The sequence below is a fragment of the Artibeus jamaicensis genome, unplaced genomic scaffold (assembly GCF_021234435.1).
Source record: "Artibeus jamaicensis isolate MK-2021 breed Jamaican fruit bat unplaced genomic scaffold, CSHL_Jam_final scaffold_1019, whole genome shotgun sequence".
NCBI classification, from domain to species: Eukaryota; Metazoa; Chordata; class Mammalia; order Chiroptera; family Phyllostomidae; genus Artibeus; species Artibeus jamaicensis.
Window position 1 is genome coordinate 30,547,656 of NW_026522025.1, and position 17,312 is coordinate 30,564,967.

Here is a 17,312-nt window from a genome sequence, read left to right on the forward strand (position 1 = left end):
TCTTCTGCTTCCTAAGCCATACGGTGAAAGGGAGCACCCCAAAGCTGCGTGGTCCCCACTCTGCCAGGGCCACATGGTTCTCCCTTGGCATGGCTGCCACGTCTGGGTTTAAATCCCCAAGACAACCTTCCTCTGCACTCCCATGTCCGACTGCTCCTACAATCAGTTATACCTGCCAGCATTCCTGTATTCTTCCAGGTTTACTGGGCTGCCATCATGAGTCTGGGCAGGTGTGGCCCCATGGCATGGAGTCAATCTTCTCCAAGATCTCACACAGGCACTGTAACCAGGGGGAGCTGCCCCCAGTTGCAACTTGGGTGGAAGTCACTCCTATCCCCCTGGTTCAAAGCATGGCCACAGCTATTCAACATATCTATGGATCCAGTTAGAGGTTATAGATATGTTAAATGACCGTGCCAGAGGTTAGCTGCCAAGCTGTTGCTGTACAAAACAGCTCTGCATGTTCTTGCTCCATGTGCCTCTTCTCCCAACTCAACCCTGTGGGGGCAAGGGGTGAGGACATCCTATATATTTTTCTAATATTTCCTGGACACCTTGAGTTCTGGACCCCATTCCAAATCCCTATTTGGGGCCTCCCTCTTGGCTGAACCCTGTTACACACTAACTAAATGAGCTGATTCTAACTATTCCTGTTTGACTTGGATTCATTTCAGTGCTCTATGTACCAGCCATGAGTCCCAGGAGACAATAGTAACTCTCTTACAGGACTTTGGGGAGGGCTGGGGCCACAGCCATAAAGTTCCTCACAATTCTGGCAAACACTAGATACTCAGTGAATGCTAACAATGACAGGCTAGCCGTGTACAGCCTGTCTATGCCCTTGACTGTGACCGTGAGTAGAGGGTGTGCTTGTCCTCTGACTGACTTTCCAGTGCTGAGCGCAGTCCTTCTGTGTTAAATGCATTAACAGGATGAATAAAAGCGCAGATCAGTGCATGAGTGGGCCCTGGCCCTGGTGAGCTTTTCCTTCACTTTGCATAAATCAAATGCCTTCCCAGCTCCCCTCCCTCACCTACACATCCCAATCCATCTCTTCCTCCCAGTCCTCTCAACCTCTGTTTTTATACAACCTCCTCTATGTTGTTCTCTTATTATCCAGTGGGGGTGGGGGGGTTGAAATGAGGAGACTGCATTTGAATGACCATGAGTAAGTCACTAAACCTCTCCGAGTCTCAGGTTTTGCATTTTGCATCTGCAAGACTAAATTTGAGGGGGCTAAAGCTTTTCACTTAACCTCTCCCTCCTCTGCCATGGACTGGTTCTGTCCTTCCCATTTGTGTGGCTGTTTCTGCCTCTTCTTCACCCAGGTCCCTTTGCCTTCCCCTCCGCTTAAAGTGGCTGTAAGTGGAGCTGGGATATATATTATTACCATGTTATTTGGATGGGATATTATGGTGCCTGTTCTCAAGTGTAAGTGGTAATATGTACCATATAATGGATCCATATTCCTTCTTTCTCTCCTATCCCACAATTATTTATTCAGTACTGTTTTGTAACATGCTGAGAATAAATCACTGAGTAAGTTGGACGAGATCCCTCGCCTAGAGCTTTCGGTCCCTTGGGACAATTTCCTATTGACAACAAAGCTTTTGGAAACCCAGCAGCTGGAACTCATATACATAGATCATCTCCATACTGGTAGGAGTTCTCCAAGTCACTGTGTGTAGATAAAAGCTCAACAAACTCATTTTCTTTTGGTTTAAGATAAAATCAAGTAATCATGTTAAGACTTTTCTCAACATTGTACTGCGTTATCATTAGATTAAATTGACCTGTTGCTTTGTGTTCACTACAATCAGCCTTAGCACATGACTATGAGGTGTTTTCTTGTCTCTGAAGTGGTCACTGTACTCACCAGGAACCTGTGATATTTTTAGGAAGGTGAAGTGATCTACACAGACTGGAAACCGGAAAGAGACCCTGAAACTGGCCGACTGATGAGTAAGTTTTGATGTGTGTGCCACTGTCAAGTTTGTTCCTTTTTCACAAAGTCCTGAGTAACCATGGCCTTGCTAATGGAATGGAGGGCACCTGGGGCCTTGATGCCACACTTGTCACTTGGAGTGAGGGCCCCGGACAAGCAGCATGGGTGTCACTGGGAGCTGGTTGGAAATACAGAGTCCCGGGCCCTACCGCAGGCCCACTGAATCTGAGTATGGATTTTAATGAAACTCACCAGGTGACCTGTTTTCACACCAAAACTCGAGCACAATTTTAAAAGAATCATGCTGAGACAGGATAGTAAGGAGCTAGGAAAATTCTTTGCCAAGTGGAAAAGGAAACCTGAGACAGACAGCTGAACAAACCGTCCTGGCAATTTACAACCCAATACACAAGGTCACCTCCCTCGAGATAATGTCCAGGCCTCAGTTGTACTTCTGCTCCAGGCTGAAATACAGGAAAGCAGTAGAATCAGGTGGGCAACACCAGAACCAATTGCAAGGACTAACAACACCTGTCCTGTCATTGACCAATCAGGGGAGACCATGACCCTGAGGGCGCACCTGGAGAACAGATGACTGTTCAACTGAAACCCTCCCCTGAGATGCCCTCCTGCAAGAGATAAAGGCCTCAGGACAAAGGACCCAGTGCACACCCTCTCCCTCAGGGGAGCAGCCGCACCATCCCCTTTCTCTCTCTTCTTTCCCCCAAGGCACAGCATCTCCTAAGTCTAAGGGACCCTGAGATGTACAGTCAGGGGAGCAGTGGACAGGGGCAGCTCGTCCCAGGCTGACCTCCTGAACTGTCCCCAAGACCCCTTTTCTCTGACTTCCCAGTGAGCTGAGGCAGCCCAGCCTGGGCTCTCCTGTCGCTTCTTCTGTGCTAAGCCCTTCCTCGTTTCACTGTCCCAGCTTCGATAAATGTACCCTCACAGTCACATGGACTAGTGCGGTAAAATCTTTCCCAAAGTTAAGAACCCACACACGACAGCTGGCCTGGACACACCCACTCAGGGCCAGGCCCTTGTCCGGTAGCAATGCTGTTTCAATAACTCAGCAATAAGGTAGTTCATCTATGTGGAATATCTGAGTCCATGTGAATTTCCAGGCTAAATTTATGATGATCTTGAAGACCTCGGGGCAGTATGGGAGAAGTACCTGTAAGACCCTCTTTTGGGGCTGGGACTGGCAGTGCCCATGTGTTCCCTGATCCCAGGGCCAGACTTGTGGCAGCTGAGCAGAGGTATTAGGGGTGCACTCAGGGGTGAGTAGGAATCAGTCAAGATTCATGCTCCAGTAAGGAAAGCTTCCTGTCAGAGCTCAAAGCCTTGGAGTTTCCTACAGTGACTACTTGCTTAAAGCTTTGGGGTTTTCATGGCACAAAAGTATGTATGATCCACAGTTGAAAGCAGGGAGTAACCACAAGCAAAGGAAGAGGCAGCTCCCAGGAGCGATAGAACACTGGAGAGCAGCGGGGTGGAGCCACGGGCCTGCTATTGCACAAGGGGATCTGGTCAATGCCCTGAGTGTTTGGACAAGTGATGTGAGTGACTGACAGGGTCAGAGGTCAGAGCCACAGCCTGCAGGGAAGGGCTGCTGGGACTCAGGTCTCTGCCTCTAACTTCATTCCCTTCCCTCTGTCTGCTGAGTCCGGTTCCTAGACTAGAACCTGCTCAGACCTGGGAATGCTTGCTAAGTCAGCATTGCCTCCAGGGAGCCATCTTCATCTGGAAATGAGCGTTCCCACTTTTCTGGCATAGGGTCCCCTGGACAGAAACCCAAAAGCGTGTTATTGATGGGACTAGGGCATTGAGAGAGGATTATATGTGACCCAAGTGAGGGTCAAGTGCATGCAGAGCTGAGACTGATTTTCCACCTTCAATTTACTCCCAATTCTGTGATTAGAAGTTGACTGCAAAATTATCTATTGGATATAATGAATTATAATCAGCTACCTCTATGCTTCTCATGTTTCTATTTATTCGGTACTTTACTAGCGTGCACTGTGCACGTACTACACGCCAGGCACCGTGTCCGTGGCAGCAGTCCCCACCACAGCCCGGGGACACAAGCTTGAGGCTGGGACCTGATCACACACAGGTGGACACTGGTTCCTCCTGCTTTCAGAGATCTTTCTGGAGGCCTTTCCTCCTCCCACAGCTTCCTGAACTGCTTTTGAAAAGGCCCAAGATAAACAGGTTTCGTTATTTTTTAAGGAATTTTATTCCATTTATAGAATAACCAATGACAATAAACTTAAAAACCAAAAGTTTTATATTTGAACCTCCCTGGTATTTGTTTTTTCTTTCTTAATATCATTTACTCACCAAAGCACCACTAAGAGCCTACTATGTACCAGGCACTGGTGATATAAAGGTGAACAAGATACTATCCTCCTCTAGAGGAGTTTCACAGTCTATTGGAAAAGTCCAACACATAGAAGAATGACGACTGATGCTCTTGAGCTGTTAAGAAAAGACCCTACTGCCCTGGCTGGATAGCTCAGTTGGTAGAACATCATCTTGATATGCCAAGGTTTCGGGTTTGATCCCCAGTCAGGACACATGCAAGAATCAACCAATAAATGCATAAATAAGTGGAACAAAAAAAATTTAACATTTCCCTCTCTGTCTCTCTCTCAAATCAGTAAAAAATAAATTTTTAAAAAAGGCTCTGCTAAAAAGAGATGCAGTTGAGCTATATTCTAAAGCATACATTGCAGTTCTTCAGATAAAGACATTTCATGTAGAAAGAGTAACAAGTACAAAACCATGGAAGCCCAAGAGACCAGGGGACAGTGAGGAAACGGACATCTCAGGGCCAAACCATAGCAATAAAGATGACAACAGCAAAGGAGAGATGCCAGGAAGGACATCCAGGTCCACATGGCAAAGAGACTTGGGTGCCCTACTAATTGCTGCAGGCTTCATCCTAGAGCCACCAAATAATCAGAAAATCACTCTGGCAGGAGGACAGGAGCTGGATTAATTTGTTGGTGATAGTGTAACACTCATCTCTGAGGCTCGTGGGTGTGGGCAGCAAGGAGCGAGAGACACCCAGCTCTGAGGACGGCCTGGAGGAAGGAAACCCAAGCAATGGCATGTAAACAGGCCGGAGAAGCTGAAGGCCCCGGGGCCAGGGGCCGAGACTGCAGGGGAAGTCCTGATCTTCAAGTCCAAACCTGCTCCTCCTCTAGTCTCCGCGGTTTCCATAAATAGAAACTCAGCGGAGCCAGTTGCTTTTCCCAGAAACCTGCCTGTTATTCTCAGCACTTCGTCTCTCGCTCTTCCTCTTTAAGCCATCTCCAGGCCCTGTCCGCCTAGCCTGCAAATGTCTTGATCATCTACCCTTCTCCATTGCACCCGCGTCCAAGCCGACACCTGCTCTCACCAGAAACTACGAAAGCCTCTTCTGGTGTTCCCTCTTTGCTTTTGCCTGCCACTCGTCCGTTCTTCCCACAGCGGCCAGAGAATGCTTTGGAATGTCGATCAGATTGTCTTCTAGGCCTAAAGCACTCATTAAAACATATGACACTTAGCATATAACCTAAACACCTTTCCTACCAGGCCCTGTATGGTCTGGAAGCGCCCGGACCCTGTTTGTTTTACATGTCTGCCCTGGGACTGCCAGACTCGATCTTGCTGCCCTCTTCAATTTTTTTTTAAGATTTCATTTATTTATCTTTAGAGGGAAAGGGAAAGAGAGTGAAAGAGAAACATCAATGTATGGTTGCCTTTCGTGCATCCCCTGCTGGGAACTGGCCTGCAGTGAAGCAGTCTGCAACCCAGGCATGTGCCCTGACTGGGAATCAAACCGCAATTGTCTGGTTCGCAGGCCCGTGCTCAATCCACTGAGCTACACCAGCCAGGGCCCCTCTTCAAATTTATTAAGACACAAAACACTCGTTTCTCAGGAATTTGGTGTACGTTGCTCCCTCTGTCCAGGATGCCCCTCCACACCAAAACCCTCCCTGGTCAAACTGTTATGAGGCCTAAATGACTCACCTTCAGAGAAGACTCTTCTGAGCTTTCAGTCTAATTTATAGGTATGTTTTTTATTTTTTCTTGTAATATTTTTCCTTGTAACACTTTCACATTTTGTATTCTGTAGTTTGGAATTTGTCTAGAGAGCATATGTCTGTCTTTCCCATTAGACTGTGAGCTCCATGAGGGCAGGACCGTGTTTGTTTATTAACCATTGTTTACTCAGCCATCTATAGTACCTGGTACATAAAGGCAGTGCCCAAATTTTTACTGACCAATTGAATGAATGAGAACATGAAGTATTCCTCTAAAAAGTGGCTTTGATGGGAAATTCCTTGGACATTTTATAAAAAAGAAGAGGAGCTATTCCTTCATTCATTTGCCCCAGCTGACCTCTGGTCCTTTACTCTTGGGTCTCATTCATCAAGACCTGTTTGTCCATTGGAAGCCGCTTCATTCTTTTACAATGTATACAATGTTATGAAAGGTGAAATGGCCTTTTCTACTCCAACAGCAAGGAAACCAGTGAGCCTCTACACTGTCCACGATAGTGCCGTCCACGATGGTGCTGTCCACACCGTTCAGAGGTCACCTTTTTACAAGGACATCATCCTCACTGTTGGGGGTTGGAACGTGGCCATCTGGAAGGAAAATGTCATGGTACGTTGCTTGGAGGAGGAATGGGTGTGTGGTCCTTTGTTATTGAGAAATACAATGGGAACAATAGGCCCTTCTGACATAACAGTGCCTTTGGGGCACTTTTTAGGGAAATTGAAACAGATGGCCTGGCTCCAGCTGGGCTCCAGCAGAACTACTGTAAGCCCTTTGAAACCCCAACCATTTGCTTTTCTTCCCTGAGGGAAGGAAGCATTTTTAAGTCACTTGTTCTCTGAAAGCTAACAATCTTTTCTTTGAAATATATATATAATGATCGGATGATTAGTATTTTTCCTCCCCTTAAAATACAAGAGGGGGTGCCGATTGCTATTTGAAGTCCAAGCAGAAACACTAAGCCTGTCGTCCTTGCTTCCGCACCAGGAGTACGTCAGCAGGTTCAGGAAGTGGGGGTCAGAAAGCTGAAGCGTCTGTCCCAGGCAGACCAGGGGCGTGCACGGGTCAAAGTGAGACCGTGCAGTGGAGATCTGGCAGTCAGAGTTAGAGAAGGCCGGGTCCTGAGCAACAGAGGCTAAACTGCCAAAAACTAGAAAGATTGAGAAAATCCAGTGAGATAAGGGTGTGGAGAAATCCTTATGGTATGTCCCTTCGGTGAGCAATTTAAGATGATAAAAACCTTGAAATATATATATTTCAACCTTATTTATGCTTTGAATAAATAATCTATGTAATGTACTTATGTATATATATAAATTTTTACAAATATTTTTTCTTTGCCCTAACACTTTCACTTCCGGGACTGTAACACAAATCTCAAAAAAAGAAGAAAAATGCATGAATATATGTACAAGTTCTTCATTGAACAAATTAGAAACTACTTCAGTGCCTATCTGCAAAAGAACTGCTTTATACCAAATTACTTCTATATGTTCTTCTTCTTCTTCTTCTTTTTTTTTTTTTTTACAGTTGGCAAGTGCTAGTTTTGTAATTGAAGAAAAATAAAAAGAAAATCTAGGCAAGATTGCCCAAAGACCATGCAGGGGCAGGAGGCAGGTTACCCACAGAAACCACAGGGCCTGGGCAAAGCGGGCAAGGTCAGGTTCGAAGGTCGCCTCTGAGGCATTCCTCCTTCCCCAGGGGAAAGGTTGCTTCTTCTGCATGTTATGGAGGGTGTGAGACAGTTCTGCTGTTTAGTTCCATTCCTGCACATGTAAATAAATAAATGAGTGTACCTGGTTGCCAGGTGGAGCACGGCAGTGGGAGGAAAGCACCTTCTAATCTTCCATCCCTGTGACAGCCTCCCACAGAAGGCAAATCACCGCATGGTAGAGAAAGGATGAGATGATCTTATGATGCCCTGCTGGTCTGCAGTCTCTTCCTGATAATATGGGGAAAGTACTGGATAGAGCTCATTGCTGGAACTGACTTTTCATTTGCTTGTCCTGGCTACCAGAGCTGTTTCCATGGGAAGCAGACACCTGAGAGCAAAATAAAGGTGCAAGCAAAATTTCATAGTCCTTACTTATCCAACATACACTAATCTCCAGAGGAATATCAATGGACTTCAGTAGCAGTTGGATTATTAAGATCATCAGTGGCTTGACTGGCAGGTTTGATCTTTTTGTAAAAAGCAATTAAAATAAGAAGAAAAGGGTATTATAAAAATATACGGGAAAGAAAAGAACTGGCAATATATAAAAATCCTACAAGGAAAAGAAGTTAAGAGCTCTCAGTAGGCATAATTTTGCTGTTACATGATCATAGTTATCTAAATTGTATTTAAAATCATAGTGAATATCCATTTGATAACAATGCAAGCTTAATTGGTCTGTTAATTTTGCTTAAAGATCGGACCCCTCCTCCAGTCATCCTGTGCGCCAAAAAGGTACACCACAGGGCACTGGTCTCTGACAAGGCCCGGAGTCTTCTACATTGGCCGAGAAGACGGATACATCGATATCTGGGACCTCCTAGAGAAAACCCATGAACCAGCCCAGTCACAAAACATCTGTATAACTATGATCACCTGCATCAAACCCTGGACCTTTTCGGGTACGTTCATTCTGATCAAACACTCTAAGTCATCTTGCCTTTTTTGTGTAACTCAAGAAAATATTGGCATTTACCTGGAAAGCCTCCAGTATTGCTTCTCAGGTTCCTGTTTTCCTTCCCTTCCTCCCTCTTCTTTCTCTCCTCCCCCTCCTGCCTTTCCTCCCATTCTGCCCCTTCTCTCCTGCACTGTCTTGGATATCATCTGAGCTTCTCTCACTAATTTCCTCATCAATTATTTCTGAGACATATGTAGTGCGCCACGCAGCAGGTGATTTTGAATCACGCAACAAAAAGCATCCTTCTTATCTTCTCCTAGTAATTTATTTCCTTTGTCCCAGTTTCAACCAAGTACTACTTTCTACGTTAATCTGATATATGTGCCTCTTTTAAAAGAAGTTAAAAACACCAAAGTGTGTTTTCCTCTCTTTGCTACAAAACATTGCCTTTGCATACATGCAGGGATTACAAGTTTAGGATTTAGCAATTTGAACCAGATTTTCTGAAAATGAGAAGAAGGAAAAACACGCACATGATGAAATAACAAATAAAAATGCTCAAACACATTTGTGTTTTGTATCCACCTGAAAATGCTCAAAGGAAACAATTTGGTGTTCATTCTAGCTTCTGCTTCTGGCTGTGCCTCTGAAATTCATCTGCATAATGGTATCCTTTAGCCCTTCCTGTGTCTTTGGTGACCATTGGCTTTGTGACTTTTCTCTGGAAATCTTTCCATGTGTTTTCCCCGCTTTCCTCCCAGGTCTGCTCCGTGGGCCCCGCCACAGAGACAGTCAGCCTCAGCAAGGGGCCATGCTCTGCCGACAGACACCAAGAAAGGAAGATTTGAGGCAGGCAGGGTGGCTGACAAAGGCTCAGGGTCTCAGCTTTCATTTCATCAACTGGAAAAAATGACTTCAATGTCAATATGGTCCCCACTCATGAATGTCTGACAAAGATGCCAACCAAGGTCACTGCAAATCCTTTGGGAAACCACAAAACAAAACCACATCTCCTGTTTATCCTCCAAGATGGCTTTCTGGTTGCTGACTTGTTTCTTTCCCCTATTTTTTAATCTTCCAGCTAAGCAGCAATTTATAGCCATAGCTGATTATTATGGGACTCTGCATATATTAGAAATTCCTTGGACATTAAGTCACCCTTCTGCCAATGAGGTCAGTAATTTTTAGCTTTGAGAATTTATGTGACTGATATTGCTGTGGCATGTTTTAAAAGTGTGTTCAGAAAAGACAGCATTTTTACTTTATAAAAGAACTAAAGACTCATCCAGTCATAAATAAGGGGATGTATTTTTGTTTTATGACTTCAATGGTTTGAAGCTGGGGAAAAAAAACAAGCATGCAATGAGAGGGAGGCCAAGTAAATAAAACCCAGATCCAGACAAGAATGATTTGAAGATTCATAATCATAAGATGTTATTCCTGGGTTGTAACTGAACGTGGGATCCTTATGTCAGTGATGCCCTTCCCAGCAGATGCATTTGACATTTGTACACATCTTCCCATTGCCCATCGCCACCTCATCCTCCCCCGACTTGGTGTACAACAAGCAGCATGTCTGAAGTGGCAATATTCTGCCCCATCATACCCGCCACCCAAGGGTTGCAGGCAATGTTAATAAGGAGGTTATAAAAAGATCAATAAATAGAACTACATAAGCACACATACACCCAACATTAAATATATAGATTGCAATCTGTGGCAAGTCTCAACATCAGCCTAGTCACTGTCAGGCAAAATGCCTCCCCTCCCCTGGTCGCCTTGCCCAAGGTCTCTGCCTCCTCTCCTGTTGCTATTCTGACGCCTACATGCCAAGCCCTCCAGGGGACCAGGAGCTACACTCTGCTCCCAGTCCTTTTCGGGTCTACTTTGATACCCTCATCTGGGTTTTCCAAGTTCTGCTGATGAGACAAAACGTCCTCTAGTGCAGAAGTGAGGAGGAAGAAAAGGGGAAATGAGTAATTCCTGAATATTCCTTCTACAAAAGTCCAAAAATTTTTTGCAGCTCTCTCCTCTCCAGCTCACTCCCTTCCTAGAACACCCTAATTCACAGGGTCCTAAAACTAGTTAACACAGAAGCCCCCAAATTGTGTTACTTAAGTAGTGGACCTGTTGGCGGTACGCCAAAATAGGCAGCATATCTGGTGAATCACAAGCTGTGAGCAGTCTTCCAGAGCTTTGTAAAGAACATGGCGTGTGTCTGTGGGCCCCCCTCACACGGGCCTGTGCTTCCAACAGGTATCAAGTGTAAGCCACTACTTTGAGAGAGAAGTCAAGCACCTGGAATATGTGCGACAGCGCAAGGAAATTCGTAAACAAGAAAAAAAAGAAATGGAGCTGGAGATGGAGAAGAAAAAAACTGTAAGTCGAATTTCAGAAATGGTACTTGATTTCCTCTAAACTTATTTCCCAGTGGAAATAAGTTTGTTTGGCTTCCACACTTGCATTCCACAGTTTGAATAGGGAAATTATACTTTTTCACATTCTTCTCTCATCCCTGTAATAGTCAAGAGGGCATTTGTCTGATTTCCTAGCTTACCATGCAGGACTGAGCAATGACCATCAGATACCTAGTAAGATGCTACCTCACTGAAGTTTCTGTAATTTTCTATGACATCAAAGTTTTTCTAGATACAATGATATCCAAAGACCACTTATACATACAATAATTCAAAATCTGAATGCTTTCATTATACAGAATTTTAATGTCTGGTGACCAATGCATTGAAACGGGTAGTGCAAAGAGTGGAATATGGAATCCAGACACGTGAGCTCAAGTGCCAACTCTGCCACTTACCTACCATGAGATCGGGAGCCAGGCTCATATCTTGGCCGAGCCTCAGTTCTCCTGTCTTTAAAATGGGAATCCTAGCAACTACCTTTTAGGATGACTGCAAGGCTTTCAGTTAAGTAACCTGAGGAATGGTGCACTTCCATTAAATAGAAGCTAGTGTACAAATAGACAGGCAGGCAGATACAGATTTCACTCTAAAGTACTGATGGTATGAAATCTAAGACAGAGGAGAATTTGTCTCGGTGCCCGTTCACCTTCAAACGCCCTCCAGCTCTGAGTGCTCACCCCCGCCCCCCTCCTTTTCAGCCTCTCTGTTTGACACGGACTCGGTCACTCGGTCGGTCTTCCCTTGCCCACAGGAATATGAGGCCTTTGCACACGATGTGTATTCAGCCTTTCTCTGTTACTTGAGGTCCTCTCCGCCCCTGTTGCTATTTCTTTCTTGCTCATTCTCTCCCTTGCCCTTCTCTCACCAGCGTCTCCGCCCCGATCCCCCCTGTATGTGGTCTCCCAGCAGCGAAACGGGCCTCCTCTGACCTAACTTCTCGCTTGAGGTCCTAGGTCTCAAGAGCATGAGCTGGTGCAAATATTTCAACATGCTGAATTAACAAATCGATTAAAATTAGTGATTTTCAATCTTTTTCATGTCATGGCACACATAAACTAATTACTAAAATTCCTCAGGACACCAAAAACATACATTTTTTGTTGATCTGACCAAAAAATAGTTATAATTTTGATTCATTCACACCAATGGTTATCAGTGTGTTGGCTGTTGTCGTTTTTTTAATTTGATAACCTAAAGGAAAAGAGGTCAGTGCCCCTGACTAAACAGTCAGGTAGGTACTGCAAGGTTTACAAATCCCTGCCACACACAGGTTGAAAACCACTGGATGAACATGACCACATATTGGTAGACACCAATTAGTATAATAAAAACAGGGGGCCTCATTTCCAAAACCGCTTTGAAGTGACAGGCCCAAAAGAATACCAATTAGCTAGCTTCTCATTGCTTCCCCAGTTTGCAAACAGTGGTCTCGGCTGGTTTTCTTGTGCACTCACAAATACTGTTGAAATTTGGCTGCAGGAGGTAATCTGCCCCCCTGTCCCTGTGCCAATTATCTCTTGATTATTATGTGTTTTTTAAATACCATCGCAACAGCTCCTGCTTATCCATATTGGTGGAAGCAAGTAAAATTGTGGATGATAAAAAAATAATTTGCCTGTGAAATACTTTTAAAACATCCAAACATTATAATAATCATAGTATCTCATGTTGTTCAAGTTTCCAAAACTTTTCCAACTCCCTCTGTGACTCTGTCTCCCTTTGACGCCGTGCCCTCCTTTGGGCAGAGCTGCTGCGTCTCGGTTATGTCCTCTGGAACTGGGCTGTGGCTCCGTCCGTGGACTTTAAAGGGCCCCTCTGTTAGCACACAGAACTGGAAAGGTCACCGAGGAAAAACAACTAGCATTAGTCAGAAATATATTTTTATCAGCAACTGCCGATAAAAGGGAACATGGAAACAACTGTAACAACCCCAGAGGATGGCTGTGAGAACTAAAGGAGTTCATATATTTATAGCACCTTGCCAGGGACTGGCACACAGAAAGTGCTACTAAAACTTTGCTGTCCGTACCATTACAGAGGGCAGGAGAACACCACACATCCGTCCAGCGAGGCTGGCCTTTAGGGGCAACCCCCAGTTGCAGGGATTACACTGGATGCCACAACCCATGATATGAGGGAAATCGGACACCCACCTCCTTGTAAACATTGAGTCTGAATTCATTTCTTAAAAAATAATAGTCATTATAGCTCAAACAGCACAGGAAATAGGACTTTTCCTAACTGGAATTTCTGCTGGAGACCCGAAGCTGGGGAAAGCAGCAGTCTCCATGGGGTCCATCAGCTGTGCCCTCTCTCTGGGACTTAGAAGGGCATTCTGCACCCACTCTCCAGATTGCAAAATGGAAGCGAGAGTCACGGGGAAGACTGAAGGGGTGTGTTTTTTGGAGAGGGGTGTCAGAGGGCCACATACTCCCCACTTTTCACTTCTGCAACAGCAGACTTGTTAGAGACAGCCCAGTGGCCAGGATAGACATTCAGCCCCTGACACCTGGCAGGAGGCTTGCTGAGCCACAGAAATCCAAAAGCCAGGAGTTACCAAGTGACCAGAGTAAAAACGTCCAGGGGGAGCGTGGGAAACCCGAAGACTAGGGCCTGGACTCCTGAGGCTGGAAAATCTCGAGGCAAGGCACTGATTTCAACTGCTCTGACAGAGGCAATGAACTTGTACTGATGGCAGAGTGAGGGTGCTGAGTTTTCCTGGGGCCGAGTGGACCTTTGGGAAGCAGCTAGGCCTCAAAAGTGCCACAAGGACTTTCTAACCAGGCGAGGCACCCTCTGCAGAAAGAGGCTGTGGGCGCACAGTGTAGTGAGAAGGCCCCAAGGGGCAGTCTCCACTTTGATATTAGACTTGTCTTCAAATATCTAATATCTACAACTATCTAAAAATGACTCTATTCCTATACCTTAAAGTGATGGAAAGTGCTAGGGGAATCTGTCACATATGTTGCAAAGGACCAGGGTGGGAAGAATAGCATTTTCCCATTCTTACCCTACCAAGTCCTGCTCTTTTATGAACTGGTTACTGTCACTAACATTTTCACAGTGCTTACTGGGTGTCAGGCACTATTCTGAGGACTTGATGTGTTTAGCAATTCATATAATCTTCATAGTACTGTGAAGTGGGTACAACAGTGTTTAGACGCAAGGAATCTGGGAAAGCAGCTATATTAAGAAAGAAAAAGCAAATCTGAGGAAAGAATACGTCAAGGGGAAGGGGGCACCCATCACTGGGAACACTTACAAAAGAAAATATCTACTAGAGATGGTTCTCTAAAAACATTAGAATAAAAACTTAGAGTACTGGCCCCCTTGATGGAAGCCACAAAGGCGGGGCTTTGTGACAAAGGAGCAGAGGCACAACTAGAGGAGGTGAAACAAAGGACACTTGAGGGTGACACACCTAACATTTCTGTGTCCAGAAAAAGGACACAGCTCTTGAAGATCATGACTGCCCGGGCCGATGTCACATGAACTCCAATGCCACAGCCGTTACACCAGAACAGCACTAACACAGACACCGACAGGTCCAAGACCCAGACAGGTTACTCAGCAAGTGGTACTGGGTACATTCGCTGAATAAATGTCCCTTGTTACTGCTACTTCCCTTCCCACTGCGCTCCTCCTTCAGTCAGAGGCAGGAGCTTGCAGGCCGGCCTGGATTCCCCAGGGCCCCTGAGAGGCCACAACCAGCCCCCTGCACCAGGTCTGCCCTGCCTCCAGGAGCCACCTAGAGTCCACCACACTTCTCCACTCTGTCTCTGCCACTTGCCTTCAGAGCCCGCAGCTCCTCTCCCTGACTGTCCAAGAGATGCCCCCCCACCTTCCTCCCTTCTGCCCCCTGCCCACCCACCCCCTGCCCTCCTGCAACCCCCTACCCACAGACAGCAGCCAGGCCTACTGTTCAAAAATAGCCCCTTGTCACCCTTTGATATTTGGAACTGTCAGTGATTTATAGGGATGACTTGTTTCTCCCCCCAGAAAACATATCAGAAGACAAAAGAACAACTGGAGGCTGAACTGAAAGAAGAATACCAGAGCTATCTGGAACTGGAAAGGACCACCCTCATCAACCTGGGCCTGCTCAAAGCGTCCGACACACTGCCATTCATGGAGATGATGTAGGAAGCCTTCCCGTGGGGGTGTTTCGGAGGCTTCATGGGCCCCTCTTTCCTTTTCATTCATTATTTTTTATGTAAGGTGAACTAGCAAACTGAGCATCAAATAGGCTTATTTAGAAATAGTAGGCCTTTGTTTCATTGCTATTAAAGTTTTTGAATGATAACAATGAGTAAGACCTGTTTTGATCTTTAGACTGACTTTGTACTGAACTTTGTACCAACTCTGAAAGTCACGGATAATGAAACTTTCATTTCCCTTTAGAAATACACAGCTTCAGACACCCGCTCCACTCCCAGCCCGAGCTCGACATCCATTCAGAACCCCAGTCCCAGTCAGAAGTGGAAACTAAACTCTGCTCCTAGTTATCTGATTGCTTTTGGTCACCGCCCCCAAAAGTACTCCCTTTGGGCCACTGCGCCAATTTTAGGACCACATGCTAAACAAAATATTAGCAAATTGAATCTGGAAATATATGTGTAAAGAAAGGATAATGTATGAAGATCATGCTGGGTTTATCCAGGGAATATAGTTCATTTATCCACAGAAAATAAATCACTGATTGATTAAAGGAGAGAAATTATGACACCAAATAAATGCAGGAAAACATTTCATAAAACTTGATATCCATCCCTGATAAAAAACAATAATCAATCCTTAGCAACTACAAAAAGAAGGGAAGTTTCTCAATCTGACGCAGGGCATCTAAAACAGCCTGCAACAAGCAGCGTCCTGAAGGGTGAACGTGGAAAGCTGGGCCCCGACATGTGGAGCAAGACAGGATGCCCACGGCCCTGTGCTGGCAATACCGCCGCAGCGTGGGCATGAACAGGAAACAGCGTGTGAAACTCCGCTGTGAAAGAGCCTGGTGTATCCCAGTAAGAGATCCCAGGTCAGAAAAGTGACCTACACGGGACTCGGGACTCGGGGCCGGGGGAGGCTAGCAGGAGATGAGACTGGAAGAGAAGCTTGGAGTCAGATTGTAAAGGCTCCGGTAAATCAGGTTTAAAAAGCTGGATCATAGTTTGCACATAATGAGGGGTTAATAGAGGGGCCAAGCAGGAAGGTGGCACGATCAGCTTTGTGTTCAGGGAGATAAGGATGGATTAGAACAAGGAGGGAGAGTGGTGGCAGGAAATCCCATTAGGAGACCATCGGGAAGGTTTAAAGTGATAGATCAGGGAGGGAAGGAGGATGCCAAGGTTTATAAATTCGGTTGTTAGAGGAAATGAACCCAACGCTTTATTTATTAATTCTACAAAAGCTGGATAGATAGCAGCACTTAACCATCTGCGTGCCTTTGGACAGATGTTTTTCACTGAACAAATCCCACTCCTTTTAAGGCAGGTTGAGAGTGTTTACCCTGCAACATTTTTACAAGGACCCAGCACGTTGGCACCCTCCCTGTGGGCCTGTCCCAGGACTCATCCTTGCACTTGAACATCTTCTTCTCTTCTTCTGCTTTTTAACACAGTCATGTCTTGGGTAAACCCATCCAGCCTCACAGCTTTAAATACTAGCTTTGCTCCTGGCCTGGACCTCTCCCATAAAATCAAGAGCTTTGTGTCCTTTCAACCACTTAACATCTCCACTGGAATGTACAATAGGCATCTCAAGTTTAAATATGTTCAACAGTGAGTGCCTGGTTTTCCCTCCAAAACGCGGTTTCCCTGCCGTCTCCCCAAACACCTGGCTTCTAGTTCCTCAGGCAAAAAACCCTAAGGTTACCCTTCATCTCTCTCTTTCTCTGACAATCCACACCCAATCTGTGTGTGAATCTTTAAAAGACACACAGAACCTGGTCGCTCCTCTCCCCTCACACTGCCACCCATGGACCAAGCCCCGCTCACCCCGGCTGGGTCGCTGCAGTGCTCTCCTGACTCTTCTCCCTGCGTCTCCATTACCCACTTCAGCGTCTCTCAGCAGCAGCCAGATGGTGATTTCAGATGGAAGTCAGCGGGGTCAGTCCTCCTCCTCCTCAGCGTCCCAGGGCACTCAGAGCAGAAACGAAGGCGTTCCTGTGACCTGCAAGTCCTCGTGTGATCGGGCCATCCGCCGCCCCCCTGGCCACACCTCTCCTTCCCCAGCCTCCACCACACCACCCGGTCACGCTGGCCTCCTATTCACCATACGTGGCAGGCGTGTGTC

The 17,312-nt window shown here is 45.9% G+C and overlaps 1 protein-coding gene across 1 annotated transcript in view; it reads left to right on the top strand.

The window, feature by feature from the left end:
- The window catches only part of DNAI3 (dynein axonemal intermediate chain 3), a 73,190-nt gene extending 57,932 nt beyond the window's left edge, over positions 1 to 15,258 (top strand). Inside the window, exons 18-23 of the mRNA XM_037163965.2 lie at positions 1,899 to 1,962; positions 6,459 to 6,604; positions 8,407 to 8,611; positions 9,689 to 9,780; positions 10,864 to 10,986; positions 15,027 to 15,258. Coding sequence (XP_037019860.2) covers positions 1,899 to 1,962; positions 6,459 to 6,604; positions 8,407 to 8,611; positions 9,689 to 9,780; positions 10,864 to 10,986; positions 15,027 to 15,170 — 774 coding nt within the window. The 3' untranslated portion in view covers positions 15,171 to 15,258. The remainder of the gene's footprint in view (positions 1 to 1,898; positions 1,963 to 6,458; positions 6,605 to 8,406; positions 8,612 to 9,688; positions 9,781 to 10,863; positions 10,987 to 15,026) is intronic.
- Positions 15,259 to 17,312: the final 2,054 nt, after the last annotated feature.